The 20,875-nt window shown below is 46.2% G+C and overlaps 1 protein-coding gene across 15 annotated transcripts in view; it reads left to right on the top strand.

The window, feature by feature from the left end:
- SRCIN1 (SRC kinase signaling inhibitor 1) overlaps positions 1–20,875 on the top strand; it is a 400,436-nt gene that overhangs the window by 352,732 nt on the left and 26,829 nt on the right. For 14 of the 15 annotated variants that reach the window (XM_048518251.1, XM_048518247.1, XM_048518248.1 and 11 more), the window contains 5 exons: positions 4,240–4,387; positions 5,418–5,727; positions 6,720–6,972; positions 10,682–10,836; positions 12,100–12,252. In XM_048518251.1, coding sequence (XP_048374208.1) covers positions 4,240–4,387; positions 5,418–5,727; positions 6,720–6,972; positions 10,682–10,836; positions 12,100–12,252 — 1,019 coding nt within the window. The remainder of the gene's footprint in view (positions 1–4,239; positions 4,388–5,417; positions 5,728–6,719; positions 6,973–10,681; positions 10,837–12,099; positions 12,253–20,875) is intronic. The other variant, XM_048518254.1, reaches the window with a different exon arrangement.

A 20,875-nucleotide genomic window follows, 5' to 3' on the forward strand; every position in this document is an offset into this window, starting at 1 on the left:
CCCGGGGACATTGGGTACCCCCTGTCCCTAGGCAGGAACGCCACTGCCCTGCAGGCACCAATGTCCTGGTGCAAAAAAGTTTTTGGTCATGGTGGAGTGGCCGCCCATCCGGGGGCGGGGGGGCATCCAACTCAGGTTTTGCCCAGGGCTACAGTTTGCCCAGGGCTGCCTCGTTACGCACCTGCCTTCAGCTCACCCACCTGGCTGGAGCATGGCATGTAGTGTCTTCATGTATAGTGCCTTCACATGTGCGCAGCCGCCTTGCTGCAGGGGACTCTGGAGCCGGATGGGTCAAGCAGCCCCTGGCCTCTCCCAAGGCCCCCACCTGGCATTCTTCCATCTCCCCAGTGTGGGCTTTAGGATGGGGCTTCCTCTAGTGCCACTCTGGTCTGAAGGAGACAAGATGTCTCATGCAGTAAAGTTAACATGGGAAGACCATAGTTCCATAATGATTAACGTTTACCTTCCTCCTAGCTTCATCAAGGAGATTAGGGAATTAGTGGTGCAAAATCACTGAATATCTAGAGAGTTTACAACTCTTTAATATATGTGATGAATGGTTGGTAGCAGGAGACCTTAATGCCAAGATAGGTAAGGATGAACACTGCCTCCAGAAGTTAGCAGGGCAGAACACAGAGAATGTCCGTGGTATTTTTCCTTACCCAGAAAATCAAAAGGTCTTTTGACTATCCTGACGGGGGTTGACTTTGTGAAATTTTGCTCTCATAAGAACATAAGAACATAAGAACAAGCCAGCTGGATCAGACCAGAGTCCATCTAGTCCAGCTCTCTGCTACTCGCAGTGGCCCACCAGGTGCCTTTGGGAGCTCACCCAGTTTGGCTTAACACATTTAAATGGCTTAACCCAACTTGCAACCTCAGGTGAATAAACCTACATCTCTGTGCACGGTAACAGTACTAACAAACAAACAAACAAAGAACCTTTATTGGCATAACAACATTATATACACAGATCCACTTAGCCAAGTAGAGGGAAGCTAAAATAAATGGACAGGTAGAGAAGGCTGATGTTCAGGATTTGCTCCTAAAGCGTTGTTTTATATACAGGTCCAAAAATTTGGTGACTGCATCGTTTACATCACTACTGGAGCTGTCCAACAGAAAGGTGATCTTTTGCAAGTCAGATGCATACTCTTTTTTGAGTAGCAGAGGTGACAGGTGTTTGACTCTAGGTCCTGTGTAAAGTGGACAATAAAGTAGAATATGATCTATAGAGTCTACACAGTTCCCATTGCATATGCATAGCCTTAGGTGGTAAGGGGTTTTAATGTATCTCCCTGTCGATACGGCTGATGGAAGGGCATTGCAACGGGCCAGCATCATTGCTCTACGGAGCCTGGGCACGGTTATCTGGTGCAGGTATTGAGCCCCCTTATTACCAGTGTAGGTGATGCCTAGAGCTAAAGGAGAGCAAGTCCTGGAAGCCTTTTCGAGTAGGGTCTGACATTCCTGGTCAAACAACCTTCTCCTCAGAAGCTGGAAAGTCTCTTTAGAAGGTAGCATGGCCAGATAGTCCAAAGAATAGCCTAATTTGTTAATTTTTGTTTCTATAATGCCCCACCATTCCGAGTGACAAGAAGTCTTGAGGGCTTTATATGACAAGGAGGCTGCATCACGGTTGAAACAGATGCGCAGCCAATATTTGAGCGTGGCAAGCCATGCTCTTGTCTCTAAGAGATGTTGCCCGGTTTCGAGGCACAGGGTGGCGTAAGGCACGCAGTGAGGCATGCCCAAAAGTTTAAATAAAAAGCGAGATTGTACTCGCTCAGCTGTGTTGGACCAGGAGCCTATCCAAAGTGGGACTCCATATAATAGTTGCTGGGCCACCTTGGTGTTAAAGACTTTTAATGCTGCAGGCACAAATTGATGGCCCTTGTTATAGAAAAAACGTAGGATTGCTGATACACTGACCATGGAGTTTGTAACAGCATGGTCTCTGTGGCTGGCCCAACCCCCTCTATAATGGAGGTGCACTCCTAAATATTTAAAGCATTTGACCTGTTCCAATTCGTGTCTTCCTAGCACCCAACGAGATGGCTTCCAGGATTTTGAAAACACTACAACCTTTGATTTTTGAGAGTTGAGTGTCAGGCCATTGATTGTACAGTATTCGTTGCAGGTTGCTAGGAGTCGCTTAGGTAACAGTACTATAGATTATATATCAGTCTCTCAAGCAAGTTTAGGACAGGTCAAGGGCTTTCAAGTGGATTGTCAGGTTTGGAGACAAGATGTCTTTTGTCAACTCCTGGATGGGGCGCTCATAAAAGGAAAAGGTGTGGGGTTTTTGTTTTGTTTTCTTTTTTGTGGTTGTAGCAGCATGGCGGGAGGGAGTGGCACTGTGGGGAGCTTGACTGGGTCACGTCTGGAGTGCCACTTCCTGCCTCCCCCACCACTGTGTGAGTTTGCAATGATTTTGGATCAAAGGGTGAGACTATTTTTGAAGGTCAACAAGTATATTTCTATATGACCCTGTTAGCAGCAGAATGTAGCTTTGTGCGGCACTTTATGATAGGAACAGTTATCTCGCTAAAGACCAGCCTTTTTACCTCAGAAATCATGAAACATAAGATTTACTTAAACTGAGAGAAATAGACTATGTACATAAACAAAGTATCACTTATATACATCGACACATTCATTGTTTGGTTACAATTTCAAGCACAGTCTACAATATTAAACATTTCAGTCAGAGGCTTTTGGTTAACAGAACAGGTAACATCTTTCCCCAGCAAGAGTCAGGGAGCAACTGTTTTCCAACTGTCACCTTTAGAATGTTCATAGAGATCTCCCAGAATCCCATGCTGCTGCATGCAAGCAAGGCTGTAAAATCCAACAATTTTGACTCTGCCCTCAGTGTTGCACCCTGCTTTTCCTCCTCCGCCCTCCTCAAATCCTCCTATCCAATAGGGTTGCCAATTCTGGATTGGGAAATACCTGGAATTTTGTGCGGTGGGACCTGGGAGGGCAGGGTACAATGCCAGAGTCCTCCCGCCAAAGCAGCCGGAAATCAGTTTTAATAGCGGGAGATCTCCAGGCAACCCTATTTAGTTGTTTCAGAGTACTGTATAAACTCGCATATAAGCCGACCCGCATATAAGCCGGGTTGGCTTATACGCGAGTATATACAGTACTCTGACTCGCGTATAAGTCGAGGGTGGGAAAGATCCATCAGGAGGCAGGGTGCTGAGCCGGCAAAGGAAGAAGAAGAAGAGGAGTTTGGATTTATATCCCCCCTTTCTCTCCTGCAGGAGACTCAAAGTGGCTTACAATCTCCTTGCCCTTCACAACAAACACCCTGTGAGGTAGGTGGGGCTGAGAGAGCTCCGAGAAGCTGTGACTAGCCCAAGATCACCCAGCTGGCGTGTGTGGGAGTGTACAGGCTAATCTGAATTCCCCAGATAAGCCTCCACAGCTCAGGCGGCAGAGCTGGGAATCAAACCCGGTTCCTCCAGATTAGATACACGAGCTCTTAACCTCCTACGCCACTGCTGGAGGACAGGAGCGCCCCAGAAACCTTTGGGAGGCTTTTTAAGGAGGAGCGAGGCGGCGCGCACAGGTCTGGGGAGAGGGGAAGTGGCTGAAAGCAGGAGAAAGTGAAGCAAAGAATTGCCCTTTTAAGGAAACCATAGACAGGGTGCCTCGAGCGGCAGCTTCCCTGTAGACTTAGAGCTTGCAAGAAAGAAAGCCGGCAGCTTCCCTGAAACGCCTTAAACTTTGAGCCTGCAAGAAAGAAAGTTTTAGTTAGTGAGGGGGACGAGGCTTTGCCGTCATAAGTAAGCGCTGTGGCTCTGTGCGGGGGGGGGGGGTGACCCGCGTATAAGCTGAGGGGGACATTTTTCAGCCTAAAAAAAGGCTGAAAATTTGGCTTATACGTGAGTATGTACGGTAATTGGTTATGTTCACAAATGTATAACTTTCCCTCTCCACTCTCCAATGAATGCAGATCACACCAGAATCTACTTTGTGGGCACAGGACTGAGGGAGAGTGCTATGGTGGGTGTTTGCTGATTGGGAGCATGCAGTTTCTCCTCAGAGACCACATAACAGCAATGGCCACAGGAGGCCGAGTACCTCACTCACCTGAGCCCTCCCCATCCCACCCGCCTGCTTCCCTTCTTGGCTCCACGCCTTCCTTTTCCCCCAGGTGAAAGCCTTCCTCGGGCCTGCTCAGACCCTCATGCCTGTCCCTTCCCTCTCTGCCCATCCCTGGCATTGCAGCTAATTTCCCCAGCTTGCAGAGCAAGATGCGCGTCGTCCTCCGTGTGGAAGTCGAGGCTGTGAAGTTCCTCAAGGAAGAGCCTCACCGGCTGGATGGCCTGTTCAAGCGCTGCAAGGCGGTGACTGACACCCTGGCGCAAGTTCGCAGGTGAGTGACCCCTTTCTGGAGGCAAAACCTGGCTGTTCCATTGGGACTTGGTAAATGAGGAGATTAGCCCCCGCAGCAAGAGGTGGGCGTTGCTTCCTTCTGGGAGGTCTCGCAGGTGTGCTTGCAACTGTTGCAACAATTTGCTGCATTTGTGCACCTGGCTGCCTGCAAAGAGATTGGAGATGCATGTGGGACTCCTAGGCAACCCCCCCCCCCCAATTCCAAGAAGTGGCTTGAGGCACATCTGCTTAGCTTTCCAAGAAGAAAGTACACTAGGCATGTTCGAACGCTTCTCTGGGAAAGACAACAGGGGTGTTTACTCCAGGCTGCCAACTCCAGACTGGGAAATACTTTGAGAATTTTTTGTGGGGGAAACCGGAGGAGAGCGGGGTTTGGGGAGGGGAGGGACTTCATTGGGGTAAAATACCACAGACTCCTCCTTCCGAAGTGGCCATTTTCTCCAGGTGAACTGATCTCTGTCTCCTGGAGACCAGTTGTAATCCCAGGAGACCTCCAGCTACCACCTGGAGGTTGGCAGCCCTGGTTTATTTAATGCCTGTTTCCTAACGCCCAACACTCTCTTTCACTGGCTTGGGCTTTGCCACCATCAGGGCCCCTGATGGGGCTCCATTTGTTCATGCTGCATCCTGACAGCTACAGCTTCTTTCGCCCTCATTGATCTTTAGACCCACCTGTCACGGTTTTCAGTGCCTCTGTTAGACTTGTTATTTGCCCAGCAAATGACCAGAAAATGGTCTCCATAGCAACGCTGTATGGTCTTTACCATAGATTTCATGGGAAATTACTAGACTGTCTCCAGAAGTGATGTCACATCCCCCAAAACCCTAGCTCCCCAGGCACCACCCTGAAAATCGTCTGGCATTTGCTAAGGCTTTGAAAATGGTCCCCTTTAAAGTAAATAAACATGGCAATTTTGATATGGGAGCTGTTTTTCAGATCCTCTGCATGCATGAGCTTCCCCAAGAGACTCTTGACTGTCTCTTGACATCCCGTGCCCTTTTCTTGGCAGGCAAGTGGATGAGGGCGTCTGGGATTCATCCAGTAACCTTCTCAGCCAGTCTCCAAAGAAGGTGGACCCAGAAAGCGACTTTAGCAAAGGATTGGATTTTGAGATGCCCACCAGCCCCCCAATAAACCTCCATGACTTGACCTCTTTGACCGGCAGCCTGGGGACAAGCAGCTTTGGGCAAAGTCCTGGGCAGACCCACATCTCCAAGAGCAGCAACCCCTCCCGGGGTTCAGAGATGGCAGCAGTCAAGACCCAGATGGGCTCTGAGACTCCCAGCAAGAGGATCGTGGACAGAACAGTGTCTATGGAGGTAAGAACTCTTGTTGCTTGCTTGTGGCAGACGGTGGTGGGAGAATATGTCTCTATTAGAGGACTTGGCTGCTGACAGTCTATCCTGTGAGTCAGGGCCAAGATATTTGGGTCCATCAGGTGGAAAATCAGTCCTTCGCCTTCCTCCATGATCACTAATTAACATGGAGCATAATCCTTTAAGGACTTCTCCAGGTCTACTGAAATGAAATGAAAGAGACTCCCCATGAGCTTGGCTATCTCTGCAGGTTTTTACATCCCCTCCATCAGCCTTGGGTCCTTGCCCCCATGATAATCCTGCCTTACCCTGACATGGATGGTCTGATAGCCAAGTTGGCCACTAACTCCTGGCCTCCCCTCTTGGTTCCCAAAACAGGGAGGATCAGGACAGAGTGAGAGAAGTAGCCATGTGTCCTTCTCTTCTCACTGAGGTTCCTGTCCTTGCAAACTCCAACCCTCCCCCCCCCTCCCAATCTCCAAGGGTTTTCCAATCTGGAGCTGTCAATCTTATCCCCAACCCCTGCCGGTAGGGCGGATTGTTTGACCCTGCTGCAGCCAGCGTGATGTAGTGGTTAAGAGCAGGTGCACTCTAATCTGGAGGAACCAGGTTTGATTCCCCACTCTGCCGCTTGAGCTGTGGAGGCTTATCTGGGGAATTCAGGTTAGCTTGTGCACTCCAACACATGCCAGCTGGGTGACCTTGGGCTAGTCACAGCTCTTTGCAGCTCTCTCAGCCCCACCTCCATTACAGGGTGTTTGTGGTGGCGGGGGGGGGGGGGAGGAGATTGTAAGGCCCTTTGAGTCTCCTTATAGGAGAGAGGGAGGGATATAAATCCAAACTCTTCTTCTTCCTTCCCTTCTTCTTCTTCCCTTCTTCCTTGTTAATGGTGTTATCTGTATAGCTAATAACTGCTTCAATGTTTTACATAAATGTTTTAAATAAATCCATTTGGGAACATGCAGTGTAACGACGCTTGTGGCCCTGCATTACAGGCCGCAGAGCGGGACTGGGAGGAGAAGCGCGCAGCCTTGACCCAGTACAGTGCCAAGGACATCAACCGCCTTCTGGAAGAAACGCAGGCGGAGCTGATGAAAGCCATCCCCGACTTGGAGTTCGCTGCCAAGCACAAGCAGACCTCCAGCAGCGGTGGAAGCGCAGCCTCCACCCCTGAGCACAAACCCCCCAAGCCCCAGCATGCACAGAAGACCACAGCCAAAATGGACCCCAGTGGTCGCCGGGGGTCAGGTAAAGCAAGACGTGGCCCACCTTGTCTGGACGGGTTCAGCCGAGTGACATTGTTATGCCCCTGGTGGCCTTTTGCCCTCCCCCAGAACTTCACAGTCATCACATAATTGCATCCTTTCCCATTTTCTCATCCACATCTGTATGTTCCTTCCTTTTGTGCATTCTTTGATCATGTGATTGCACCAGACTTGTATTGGGTGTGTCAGAGAGGTTGGGTGTGTATTGGGTGTGTCAGAGAGCGGATTGGGTGTATTGGGTGTGTCAGAGAGATAGTGTGTAGTAGTGGTTACAGTACTGCTGGGAAGCCCAGGTTTGAACCCCCCCACCATTCTGACACAGAAACATGCTGTGTGCCCATGGACGGTGTCAAGGCTCCTGAGTACTCACTGAGGACCTCCTGGTGCATGGACTCTCTTTCTGAACAGTTCACACAGACAATGTATTAAAAATTTAAAAAAAAATTTATTAAAAGAAGGGACAGTTCAAAGGCACTGACAAAGGCAGGTGTAGATAGTACAAAACAGAGGCCCCTTCCGCACACACAAAATAATGCATTTTCAAACCACTTTCACAACTGTTTGCAAGTGGATTTTGCTATTCTGCACAGCTTCAAAGAACACTGAAAGCAGTTTGAAAGTGCATTATTCTGTATGTGTGGAATGAGCCCCTAACTGGAAAACTGCTGTTGCTAACATGGCAAAAAGGAGTCCCAATATAATCCAATTAGAAAGGTCCATTCTTGGTTTCATGGAGCAAGCAGATTCAGTCGAGAACAGAGTTCAAAAAGTGCCAAGTCAAATCAAAGCAATGGTTCACTGTAACAGCATAACAGGATAGCCAGAAAAGATATATTCCATACACCATAGTAAAACTATATAGAAAAGGACTGACACAGAAACATGCTGTGTGCCCCTGGGCCATTCACTCTCAGCCTAATCTACCTGACAAGGTTGTTGTGAGGATAAAATGGAGGAGTGGAGAGCAATGCAAGCTTCACTGGGTCCACATTGGGGAAGAAAGGCAGGGTATAAATGAAATGAAATAAGTAAACACCAGGGATTCCACTAACCTGAACTACAGATATCTTGACTTGAGAAGTAAGGGCTGAAGGCAAATACCCTATCGTTCCCATTTAATCTTCACAAAACCCTTGTGTCACTTTTTACTGTAGGTGGGGGCTCACATGACAGAGCTTTCTTGGTCAACAAAATTTTCCTGTGCATAGAAAACCAGCATTTCGAGGAGAAGGCTATATTGGAGCCCTTGACATCCTAGCTTTCTAAGTGAGGGGACGTATTTGAGTGGGGCAGAGGATTATCAAGTAGAGATCCCACATGCAAGCTGAAGTGATTCAAGCTCACCTGAATTTTTATCACTCACTAAGAACTAGAGCTAAGGCCCTGAATGTTTTCTCAAGGGTTTTTCACTTTGATTTTTTTAACCCAATTTGGCTTTAGAAAGCTCAAATGTGGAGCGTAGGGAGTCCACGCAGGAAGGAGGGTTGTTTCTCAGTCTTTTTCCTGAGGGTCTTTTTTTTTCTTATTAGTATGTTGTCCTTTTCAAACTCCTCTTTTTTTTTGCCAAGCTGCAAAAGATACAGATAGTTTTGATAAGGAAAATGTTCCAGAGGGGACAAGAAAAGAATGATAAATGCCCTTTCCTTCTCTCCATGTGGATTTCCACCCTTAGCCACTTTCAGTAAATAACAAAGGGATGAAAATGTGAGCTATATCCTAAATTGATTGAAGCTTCATTTAATAAAGCCTTTCTTTAAACAATAAAAAATAAATATTAACATGGTCATCAACAGAGAATCAGCTCTGCTACAGATTTTTTGTTATGAAAAATTCATAACATTTTCCGGGCTGTGTGGCCATGGTCTACCAGAAAGGAGAGGCTCAGAGAGAGGGGAGGGAGGGGCGGCATGCAAGGGAGGGGAGGGAGAGGGAGGGGACCCGGCATCTGGACACGGTCCACCCATCCTAGTGGGGGGAGGGGGAGTGGGAGGGAGTTAGAGGTGGCATGAAAGGGAGGAAAGGGTTTTTGCTTTTTCATACAACCATCCTTAATTCTTATCCTTATTACAGCCTCCATCTCACGTGGCTTTTGTCCATGCAGCTCTCATGATCTCCAGAAAGACGTTTTGGGTGGTCAAAGGAGATGCCTCCCTTCCCTTTTCATCAGCCAAAAATGCTAGACTGAACTGAAACATTCAATGGCATTCAAATAACAATTCTAACAAATACTTAAAAAAGAAAAAATTATAAAAGAGCATATAACAAAATAGGAATTTATATATTTTTAAAAAATCCTCTAAAATTATAATTTAAAAACTGAATAAAATATTTCAAATGTTACATTAGGAACACCTTGCAATTACAATGCAAAGGAACCTGGCAGTCAACTCGAAGACTTCTCTTGAGCCGTTGTCCAGAAGGATGATGGTTTTCTGTTGGTCTGTGAGAACGCTGTTGTCAATCAACAGAGGTGCCAGGAACTTCCCCCCAGCTGCATTATATAAAGGACAATGGTGTAGGATATGATGAACTGACTCTTCACCATTCATGTTATGAATGCAAAGCCTTTCATGGCGTGGTATTTTCATCCCCCTACCAGATCTCAGGGAAGATGGCACGTTGGAGTTTGGGTTCAGAAAATAAATATAAATAGTTGGATATATTTGTTTTTCCCAAAGAAAGCCAAAAATACTAGTTGCATCCAAACCAGGGGACTCTGGTGTCAGTCTTGTGTGTAGACCAATTAACAGTAAGGTCAGCATTGGACGTCTTAGTCTCTGCAGGCGCCAGCAGTCCCATAATCCACAGAAATCTTTCCTCAGTTTTGAAGCCTTAGGAAACATTTAAAGATTTACAACAATACATAATTGTTGTTTAATGTTTTGCTTCCCTGCAGCCATTCATACACTGCTTGTGAATCTGGGTGTAAATGACCATCATAGCACGATGGTAGCGCTATGCACAAGTCACCTAAAATGTTTTAGACCCCCCCCCAAATCCAATAACATGATTTTTGTTCACACTCACCCCCTTGAAACTATTCCTGCTCACCGTTTTCCGATTTTCCCTGTTTTTTTCCAGTGTGTTGACAAACCGGTGCATTTATGCTCCGCAGCCTCGTGCTGCAATTTTCTGTAGTCAATGCTGTGAAAATCAAGCCCCCCAAAATCACAAAAATTGCTCTGAAATGCTTCAAAAACATGGCAAGGGACTTCTGCAGGCCTGGAGTGAGCTCACAAAATGGCAAGAATGAAGAAGTTCATGGAAGGCAGAGGCAATGAAGCCTTTTTAAAAATGTTTCAGCCAGAGAATTGTTTTAAGTGGGTTCATTTGAAATGTTTTGAGGCTGCAAATCAAACATTTTGGGGCAAAAATAATACAGAGTTCCTCAGAGGAGATTTTTATTTTCTGCCTCATAATATTTTAAAGTTTCTGTGCAGAAAGCCCCTCTGTGTAGATGCTCATATACAGCCTGTCATTCAACTCCAGGGTTTGCAAAATAGAGTTTCATAACCACACAATCTGGATGGACCCTCTGGTCGATCATTGATTTTACTAGCAGGACAGTTTGAAGGAAGGGAGGAATGCTGGAACAATTCCGCCCTTGCGGAGATCCTTTGGATTCATTATTTTGCAGGACGATTTGTGAGTGAAAGGCATAAATTCTAACATGAACCTCGTTGTCTCCCTAGATGAATTGACAGTGCCTAGATATCGAACTGAGAAGCCCTCCAAGTCTCCTCCACCACCCCCACCTCGGCGAAGTTTCCCATCCTCCCATGGTCTCACAACCACTCGCACAGGGGAAGTGATCGTCACCAGCAAAAAAGAATCCAGTTTTATGAAGGTATGAAACTCTCACTGAAATGGAGTAGGCCAGAGATCCTCAAGGATGAGACACAGGACTGGAATCTTGTAATGGGTCTAGTCCAGGGATCCCCAAACTTTGTGAGCCTGAAGGCACCTTTGGAATTCAGACACAGCATGGCGGACACGGTCACAAAATGATTGTCACAAAATGGCTGCCACAGGAGGCAGAGCCAGCCACAAAATAATTGCCACTTCTTAACTTCAGGCACACAGTGAAGAGCCAGCCCAAAATAACACTTTAAAATCCACACAGCCAATCAAATCTCCAGTGGTCGTTCAGAAGGCTTGCTTGGCCAAAGTCCTACCTTGCCCCACTGACTTTCTAATAATACCCAGCAGGCTCCAGAAAATGCAAAGGAGATCACTGTGGTGTCCTCAAGCACCACGCTGGGGACCCCAAGTCTACTCCAACCCCTTCCTCAGTGCAGGCTAGACTGTCCTGAACAGATGGTTGCTCAGCCTCTGCTGGAAGACCTCCAGCAAGGGGCAGCCTTCTGTCCCTTAGGTCAGTGGCTCCACTATCCAAACCATTCTTGACATTAGAATGTTTCTGCTCATGTTTGACCCAATCGTATTGCTAGTGTGGTGTAATGGTTGAGAGCGGTGGTCTTCAATTTGGAGTACTGGGTTTGATTCCACACTCTTCCTCATGAAGCCTGCAGCAAAAAACTAGTCTTTGTCCTCTGTATGGGCAGCCCTTCAGAGTGAAATGAAGTCTCCTCTCAGTCACCTCCAGGCTGCTGCTGCTGCTGATGATGATGATGATGAAGAGGAAGAGGAAGAAGAAGAAGAAGAATCTATACCCCACCTTTCTCTCCTGTAAGGAGACTCAATGTAGCTTACAAGCTCCTTTCCTTTCCCCTCCCCACAACGGACACCTTGTGAGGTAGGTAGGACTGAGAGAGTTCTGAAGAACTATGACTAGCCCAGGATCACCCAGCAGGAATGTAGGAGGTGGAAACACATCTGGTTCACCAGATAAGCCTCCGCCACTCAGGTTCAAACCTGGTTTTCCAGATTAGAATCCACCTGCTCTTAAACACTATACCACACTGGCTACCTATTCCTTCTGATTTTCCTCATCAGACTTTTCTCTGTAGGCCTCCCAACCATCTCAACCTGCACATCTTTCTCAGAAGGCATGTTTCAGAAGAGGTCTGGTTAGCTTTATCCTCATCTTTCTTTCCTCACTGTTAACAATCCACCCACCCCTCTCCATTCCGTTCCCCCTTCCATTCAGAAAGCGGAGTCGGAAGAGCTGGAGACGCAAAAGCCACAAGTGAAACTGAGGAGGACCGTCTCAGAGGTTGCCCGGCCTGCTTCAACTCCCCCCATCATTGCCTCTGCCATTAGAGATGATGATGACGAAGACAGGATCATTGCTGAACTTGAGGTAGGGTGGGGAAAATGCCAAGCTGGATTTTAGTGCTGCACTTTGCCGTTTGGTGCTCAGATGTGGCCGCAGAGGGATCAGTGTCCCCATCAGTCAAAAAAGTATCTTCGGCAAGTGAATCATAAGTCCTCCACTTGGTCTCGTATATACCCAATCGAGTGGTGTTTAAGAAACCCTGCTCCAGTGGCAGGTTAGAAGAGGAGATTAACATTTTACAGGCAGGAGAAGCTAGAACTGTGGCAGATTCATGGAGAAGTTCACCAGATTCCCTATGGATAGGATTACACTTTGGCAGAATGTTTACAGAGTGTATCTCTTTAAATATGTCCTATCCTACCCCTGGCCTGGATGGTCCAGACTTGTCCAATCTCGCCAGATTTCAGAAGCGAAACAGGATTGGGCCTGGTTACTATTCGGATGGGAGACCACTAGGGAAATCTAGGATTGTTACACAGAGGCATGCAATGGCAAACCACCTCTGATAGTCTCTTGCCTGAAAACCCCATTGGGTTATCACAAGTCAGCTGCAGCAATTTACACACATATATTGCCCCAGCTGCCCAAAATCTTTTATCATCAGATTTGAACCCAGAACCCAGAACACCAGATTCATAGCGGCAATGGGGACATCTGGGGCGGCTTGTCCTGGGTGCCACCATTGCCGCCACGTGTCGGGGTGGGGCTGGGGGTGTTTCAGGGGCAGGGTGTGTCAGGGCGTTTCAGGGGTTGGGTGGGGCAGAGTGGGGGGGCAGGGGGCGTGCAGGCAGCTCATGACCCGGGCGCTGTTCCCCCTCTCTTCGTCACTGCCCTTACCTGTGTACTCCCCAAACCCTGGGACACAAACATAAGATTCAATCTACTGAGCAATTGTTTGCCAATTTACTATTTTCTTTTGTGTGGAAGTTATTTTCTGGTGGTCTACAAAGGGCATGCGTTGCGAGGGCTTGTCTGTTCATGACTGGGCTTGTAGAGCTTGACAAAACGATATACGCAAATGTGTGTCTTAATGTCCTGATGCCGTTTATAAAAAGCAGTGCCACTTAGGGGAGGAAGGGATTTAGAATGAAGACCCAATGGAGAAGGAAGGTTTTCTTAACCCCTTCCTGCCCCTTATTTCTTAACGTCCCCTCCCCACATGGCTGTTCCCAGGAGTTCACAAGTGTGCTCACCCTTGAAAACACACCTTTCTTTAAAAAAGAAGACAGCCTACCAAATATCTAAATTAAGCCTCATTAATAAAAATATTACATCACTGATAATACGTCTTGTAAGATATTTTTGTTAGACCTTTTATGGTTCTACTGTACTATAAATAATTTCCACTGATGAAGCAACAATTACCATGGCTGATTTCTTACTTGCCATAAATGTTTGGAAAAGGTCAGCATGTTCATTAATATAGTTTTCCAGGCACTATGCTACCATTCCTCCGTTGTAGGTGACACAGCTCCTCTTGTGACACGTTACTGAAAGAACGCTTACGGTTATCAACAAGTTACCCCAAGAGCTTTGCGTAATTTCCAGACGCAAGGTTTCAAATAGCCCGAGATAATGAATAAAGGGCTTTATGGCGCAGGGTGCCCTTTTAATGCCTTTGATCTTTCGATTGATGTTTCTGCAGTACATAGATTCACTTTGCTCCAGAGCCACCATATGTTTGCAGCAATTTGCCTGGCCGCTTATGCTTCCAAAAATTCCAGATGTATTTCCGTACATTTTCTTCATTCCAAATAGAAAGTTGATTTTAAAATCGATAAAATGATACCTAGGCCCTTCCTTGAACCTGTAAGCCTGCTTCTTTGAAATCCACACCTATAAATACTTTTCATATCTGTACATTCTGTATGTAAATGTAAATTCCTATCTGCATCACAATTGCATGGGCTGATCTGATCTAATGGCTTCCATCAACCAAGCTCAGTCCAGGTACTCACTTTTCTTAAGGGACAAACTGCACGAGAGGGATTTTAAAAAAACCTGGAGCTCCAATTCCAGGTTCTCAATAAAATGAGAATAATTGCTTCTTTCGTCAGGTTGTGAAACAGCATAGGAGAGAAAGTAGGAGCCCTTTTCTCCATCACGGCCCCCTCCATCAGTGGGGAAGGGAAAAGGACGTAGGTAAGGGGGGGTTCTCAGGTTCAAACCCCCCCCCCCCATTACATGTCTGAAGCTCTGCCCCTGTTTGTGGTTTATGTATTTGTTAGTGTTTTTCAGGTTTTGGCCTGCAGGGGGCGCAGTTTTTAGGCTAGCAGCACCAAAATTTCAGGGACTGTTTGGGATACTCTCCTGATGATACCACCCAGGTTTGGTGAGGTTTGGTTCAGAGGGTCCAAAGGTATGGACTCCCAAAGTGGGTACCCCCATCCTCCATTGTTTCCAATGGGAACTAATGGAAGGCGGGGGCTACACCTTTGAGGGTCCTTAACTTTTGACCCCCTGAACCAAATTCCACCAAACCTGGGTGATATCATCAGGAGAATCTCCTAAAGATACCCTGAAATGTTGGTGCTGCTATCTTAACAATTTCACACCCCCAGGCACCCCCCCCAAATTTCCCCAGATTCTCCTTTTAAATCCACCCCCCATAGATTTAAAGGGAAAATCTGAGGTACCTAGTTTAAACATTGAAAGTGATGCTGTTTCAGGGTGGGGGAGAATCCACCCCAAAACAGCATCACTTTCAATGTTGTTTTAACTGGGGACCCTAGATTCTCCCTTTAAGGTGGATTTAAAAGGAGAATCTGGGCTCCCTAGTTCTAACACCATTGGAAGTGATGCTGTTTGAAGGTGGATTCTACCATCACAGTGGCCACCCATTGGGGGTGGGGGCAAAACTTTTTGCACCAGTCTCAATTTTTTGCATCAGTCTCAATTTTTCCTAGCTATGCCTCTGCTCAGAGGGAAAGGCAAAAAGGACTGCCGTCTGCCGCCTGGGAACCCAGTCGGTGGGGGGCAGGCGGGGCAGGGGAGTCTGCCGTCCCTGACCTCAGAGAGCTGCTTTTATAAGCACTGAGGCCAGGGGCAGGGCTTGGGGAGGTAAGGTCATGCCCCCAGTGGCGGGGTGGGGGCTTGGCCCCACCCCTGAACATCCCCCATAAAAAATCTATACCTACATCACTGGGAAGGTAGAAAGAGAACTCCATGTCACTTTGAGCCGGGTCAGCACAGCATGGAATTCTCTCCCCTGCTGGCGTTTTTCAAGCCCTCCAGGGCTTGGGAAATGCTTGCCGGGGAGGGAGAGAGAACTCCATGCTCCTCTGGACAAGCTCCTCTGGAGTTCTCTCCCCAGCCAACACTTTGGGAAACTGCACAGATGGAAGTAGAAGTTTAAAAAATTGGGTGGTTTAAACCCCAAAAATTTCAGGATCAACCAAATAAAACTTTACCAAAAATTTCTGGGTTAAAAAACCTGAACCTGAAATTTACCAAACTCAAGATTATTGTGCTCATCCCTAGAGAGAATTATGACTTGGAAATCGTCGGCAGGGAAGGGACCGAGAAAACTCTGGGACACAAACTTTGTCCTCCAGAGCAATTCCATTTTGCAAATGCTAAGAAATAAAAGAAGTGTAGGAACCTTTCCTGGTCACCTGAAGTAGATTTTTTCTATAATGTAGGAGCTGCTACAGAGATTGTCTGTTTTGTTTTGTTTGATTCTTTTAAGATTTCCTCCGTCTTAAAAAGATTTTCTGATAAAGAAAGGCTTCCTCCAAAGTCTCTCTGTATGGAAGAGGGTTTTCTCCTTTGAAGGAGAATTTGACAAAGGAAGGTAATTGGATTCAACTCCATGGATTCAACCTCCTGTTATCTCAACCTGGATCACCCTAGCTAGCCTGATCTCTTCATATCTCAGAAGCTAAGCACATGGACCCTGCCAAGTATTTGGGTGGGAGACCTCCAAGGAAAATCAGGGTAGTGACTTGAAGGCAAGCAATGGCAAACCACCTCTCAATGTCTCTTGCCTTGAAAAACCCACTAAGGGTCACCATAGGTCTGATGTGACTTGAAGGCCAAATAAAAAGTTACTGTTCTCATTTCATCATGTTTCTTTGTCACATCAAACTCTCTGTCCCTTGCCAAAATGTGTAAATGCTGAAAATACGTCAGGGATCAGCTCTGCAGGTCTGCCTTTTCTGTTTCACTTTGTACAAGTAAAAAGCCTGCCATTAAAAAGGTCTGAGGTCCTTGATGAATTACATTGTTCCCCGATAACACTGTTATTCAGTTCTGCTTCCATTTGAAAATCTTCACAATAGCGATCTGATGCCAGCGCTGTGCGAAACAGCAGGAGCTAATTCTTCTCTGCATTTATCCCAGATTTTAATTATGGTTGTACATATTACATTACTCCTAGACTTGATTTGCTTCAATTCCACCCCGCCCCAAACAAATCTACGGTATCAGGCAGACTATTTATACTACTTGTATTGAGTTATTTTGAGTTATTTTGCCTTGCACCTTTGTCTGGAATCACTGGGTTGGATCCAGCTTTTCTGCTCAGTCTCACCCGATTCTCTTCATGAGTAGAGGTCCCTTCCTGCATGGCTTTTGTCCATGCAGATCTCATGATCCCCAGAATGGCCATTTTGGTGGCCAGAGGGGATCCCCTCCTCCTTTCTCCACCAGGGGAAAAGCTGGTTGGATTCAACCCATTTATTAGCAGGCTGCAACCAACACAGCAACATGGTAAGGAATTCCAAAGAGCAGAAATAAAAGGCTTTTGGATGTAAGACCGTTTATTCAGACATCTTAGAAAGCACACACACACGACATGACAGGAATGAGACCTTCCGCCCAAACTACAGGTTATAACGTACTCAATCCCTTCCCCCTCCCTGGGCCATCCAGGCCCATCTCATGGGAACGGAATGCTCATCTTGGACAGCGAGATAAGCCGTCCACCAAGGTTGTTGCCGCCGATTCTGGCCCGCCGCCCGGGTGGAGGCATTCCGTCAAGGCCAGGTGGCTGGGAGAGAAACAGGCAAAATTGCCATCCTTACATTGTTCTAATGACTTCAGCTTTATTGCTGTAGAAGAAGAAGAAGAGTTTGGATTTGTACCCTGCCTTTCTGTCACGTAAAGAGACTTAAGGTGGCTTACAAGCTCCTTTCCCTTCCTGTTTCCAAACCGACACCTTGTGAGGTAGGTGGAGCTGAGAGAGTTCCCAAGAACTGTGACTAGCCTAAGGCCAACCAGCCGGTTTTATGTGGAAGATTGGGGGGAAAACAAATCAGATTCACCAGAGTCCACCACTCGTGTGGAAGAGTGGGGAATCAAGTCCAGTTCTCCAGATTAGAGTCCACCTGCTTTAATCACTACACCATGCTGTTAATAGTCTACATATCACTCTTAGAACTTTATGCTTCAATGTAAATTTGTTCAAATTTGTTGCCCCCTAAGGAGTGACTAGAGCTAAAATTAGGAAGAGCAACAAAAATACTGGTAATTTTTTATCAGGCAATTCTAGTTGCCTATGCTGGGGTCCCTGACCTTTTTGGACTTGTGGGCACCTTTACAATTTTGATGCAGTGTGGTTGGTACAGCCACAGTGTGGCTGCCTCTGCTTACCTTCAGCCACGCAGTGAAGATCTTTGTGCTGTGGTAGCAGCTGACACCAAAGCAATCGTTTTTTTAAAAAGATCTGCACAGCCAATCAAAGCTTCAGCGGTCAATCGAAAGCCTTGCTGGACACAAACCTGACCTGGTTCTGCCCACATACTAAAAGCACTTGGTGGGCATCCAGGAAAGTGTCAGTGAGCACCATTGCACCCATGGGGGACCACTGCCTTGTGCTGCCAAAATGGTTAGCAGTCCAGTTCTGTACACAGTTACTCTAATCAAAGTCCATTGACTTTAAAGGGCATTGGCTGGAATAACTCTTGTTGATATATTATGTATACTGGTTGTGGTGGGTTTTCTGGGTTGTGTGGCCATGGTCTGGTACATCTTTTTCCTAACGCTTTGCCTGCATCTTTGTTTGGCATCTTCAGAGGTGTATCACAGAGAGAAGTCTGTTACACACTGTGTCCAGTGAGAAGGGAATGTTTAGTGGAATATATATTGTCCATGTCCCAGGGTGGGGAACCAATCAGTAAGTGTTTGGGTGCAGGCTCAACGATCCTGAAAAATCTGCAGTAGCAGATCATATCCTAAACAAACCTGGACATAACATTTTATTTAAAAATTCTGGACAATTCAGAAGGTTACTATGTCAGACTGCACAGGGAGGCCATTGAAATTCACAAACACCAAGACAACTTCAACAAGAAAGAAGAGACTCTGAGAATTAACAAAGCTTGGCTACCAGTACTTAAAAACACCAGAATCAAAGGCCATGGGCATGCTAATTTCAAGAACAATGGACTCCACCCAGACACAGGACTTGCATTCACCAATACTGCTGCTGCAGGGAATGCAAACGCGACTACAAATGCAAATGGACTGATAACCCCACCCGCAATACAATGCACTCAACCACACCTTTGCATAGCAAGTTCCATCCAAACACTTACTAATTGGTTCCCCACCCTGGGACATGGACAATATATACCCCCATTAAAACATTCCCTTCTCATTGGATACAGTGTGTAACAAACTTCCCTCTGTGATACACCTCTGAAGATGCCAGCCACAGATGCAGTCAAAATGTTAAGAACAAGATCTACCAGACTATGGCCACACAGCCCGGAAAACCCACCACAACCAGTTGAATCCGGCCGTGAAAGCCTTCGACAATACCATGTATAACTGATCAAAAGGCCCAGATTACTTTGTATTGGTATCAATACATCTTTGGAAAGGAAGATACACAAAATATCCAATTTCTGTAAGTTTCTGCCTAGAGCCAGCTATCCTTCTAATGTTTTGTCTGGTTATATGATCCACATTTATCTGTAGGAATCCAGATTTAACTCAATCCGTGGGCTATAGTGCTTCAAAAGCATTTTGTGATTCTAGCAAGATTTTTTTTGTGGTAGTGTCAAATTTGTGTTTTGAATCTTAAAGAGGACATCTGCTTAGCAGACCCATTTTGAATGGGAAGACTTGCTTTGAATTGGGAGAGAGGCCATCCTTCAGTGCTGATCTATTCTAAATTCTCTGGCAAAATGACTTTTTGCTTGTTGTCATTTTTTTTAAAAAAAAAGCACTGTGGGATTGTTACACACAATAAAGTGTAGCATGTAACTATCCCATTGCAAAAAGGTACCCAGTGCAAATTACAACAACCAGAGCAAACACAGCATATAATTGATTGTTTGTACATGCCAGTACACACAGTACATGCTGTATTTGTACCAGTTGTTGTAACTATCCCATTGGTCAACTAACCAGAGAGAGTTTTGCTAAATCCATCTTTTGCTGAACATGCATTTCAGTTCCTGATGGACATTTGGGGAGCAAATATTCAGAGACGTGGATCTTTTTAAATTGAGATTCCCAGCATTGAAATCTTCCCTACTCATCCTCATCCATGCATATTTTAGGAATTCATCTGGTGATGAATTACTATTATTCACTACTATCATAAAAGTCAAGTAATATTGAAGAATTCAAGCCCAGTTAGAATGGTGCCTTAAGCATTTAGAACTTCATGGGGAAATCTTGACTCCTGGCGGGAATTCTAGGAACTACATTTGGTCAGCTTGATTCTCCCAAATCAACATTCCCCAGCCATTTTAAGCCTGTGGGCCCCTTAGGCCCCTTCTGCACATGCAGAATCATGCACTTTCAATGCACTTTCACAATTGTTTGCAAGTGGATTTTGCTATTCCACATAGTAAAATCCAGCTGCAAAGTGCATTGAAAGTGGGCTGAAAATGCATTATTCTGCATGTACGGAAGGGGCCTTAAGGATGCTGAGACAAGGTGCTGGCCACAATTACAAAATGACTGCCCTAGAGGCAGACCTAACCACACAATGTCACAGATTGAGGTCTTGCATAACTCTAATAGTAACTCCTCCACATTTCAGCAAAAGCAACGTTCAATGGGATACTTCTCAAAATGATTCTATTGTTTTAAAGCAGGGGTGTCCAACTCTGGCCCTCCGATGTTCATGGGCTATGATTCCCATCAGGGCTGATGGGAATCATAGACCATGAACATCTAGAGGGCCAGAGCTGGACACCCCTACTTTAAAGCATTATATGCACAGTTTACTTTCAATCATGCCTGGAAGATCTTCCTGCTGTGGGGGCAGCTGCAACTTTTGAAAAATCTGCTCAGGCAATCAGATTTCCAACAGCCTATCAGAAGCCCTGCTGGGCACAAGCCCCACCTGGTTCCGCCCATTTTCAAAAAATGGGACAAATGTTGGTTGGTGCCAAGGTGCCCATGGATGCCATATTGGGGAACCCTGTTCTGCATGTTATGTTTTTCAAAGGTTCTTTCTTCCCATGGGCACAGAGGAGGCTGATGTGTACAGAGGAGGCTGCCACTGAACATGTTGTGTACAGAGGAGGCTGCCACTGAACATGTATGAAGGACAGCAGCAAAAGTGGGGGCAGCCGGATTATCCCAAGGGTGAACAAATTTGTCATGAAGAGGCAGTGCAGTTCAGTGGCTGAGTTGTTAATGGCATAAAAGGGGTGTGCTTTTAATAAAACCTTAATAGAATATTGCT

The sequence above is a fragment of the Sphaerodactylus townsendi genome, linkage group LG15 (assembly GCF_021028975.2).
Source record: "Sphaerodactylus townsendi isolate TG3544 linkage group LG15, MPM_Stown_v2.3, whole genome shotgun sequence".
Classification (NCBI taxonomy): domain Eukaryota; kingdom Metazoa; phylum Chordata; class Lepidosauria; order Squamata; family Sphaerodactylidae; genus Sphaerodactylus; species Sphaerodactylus townsendi.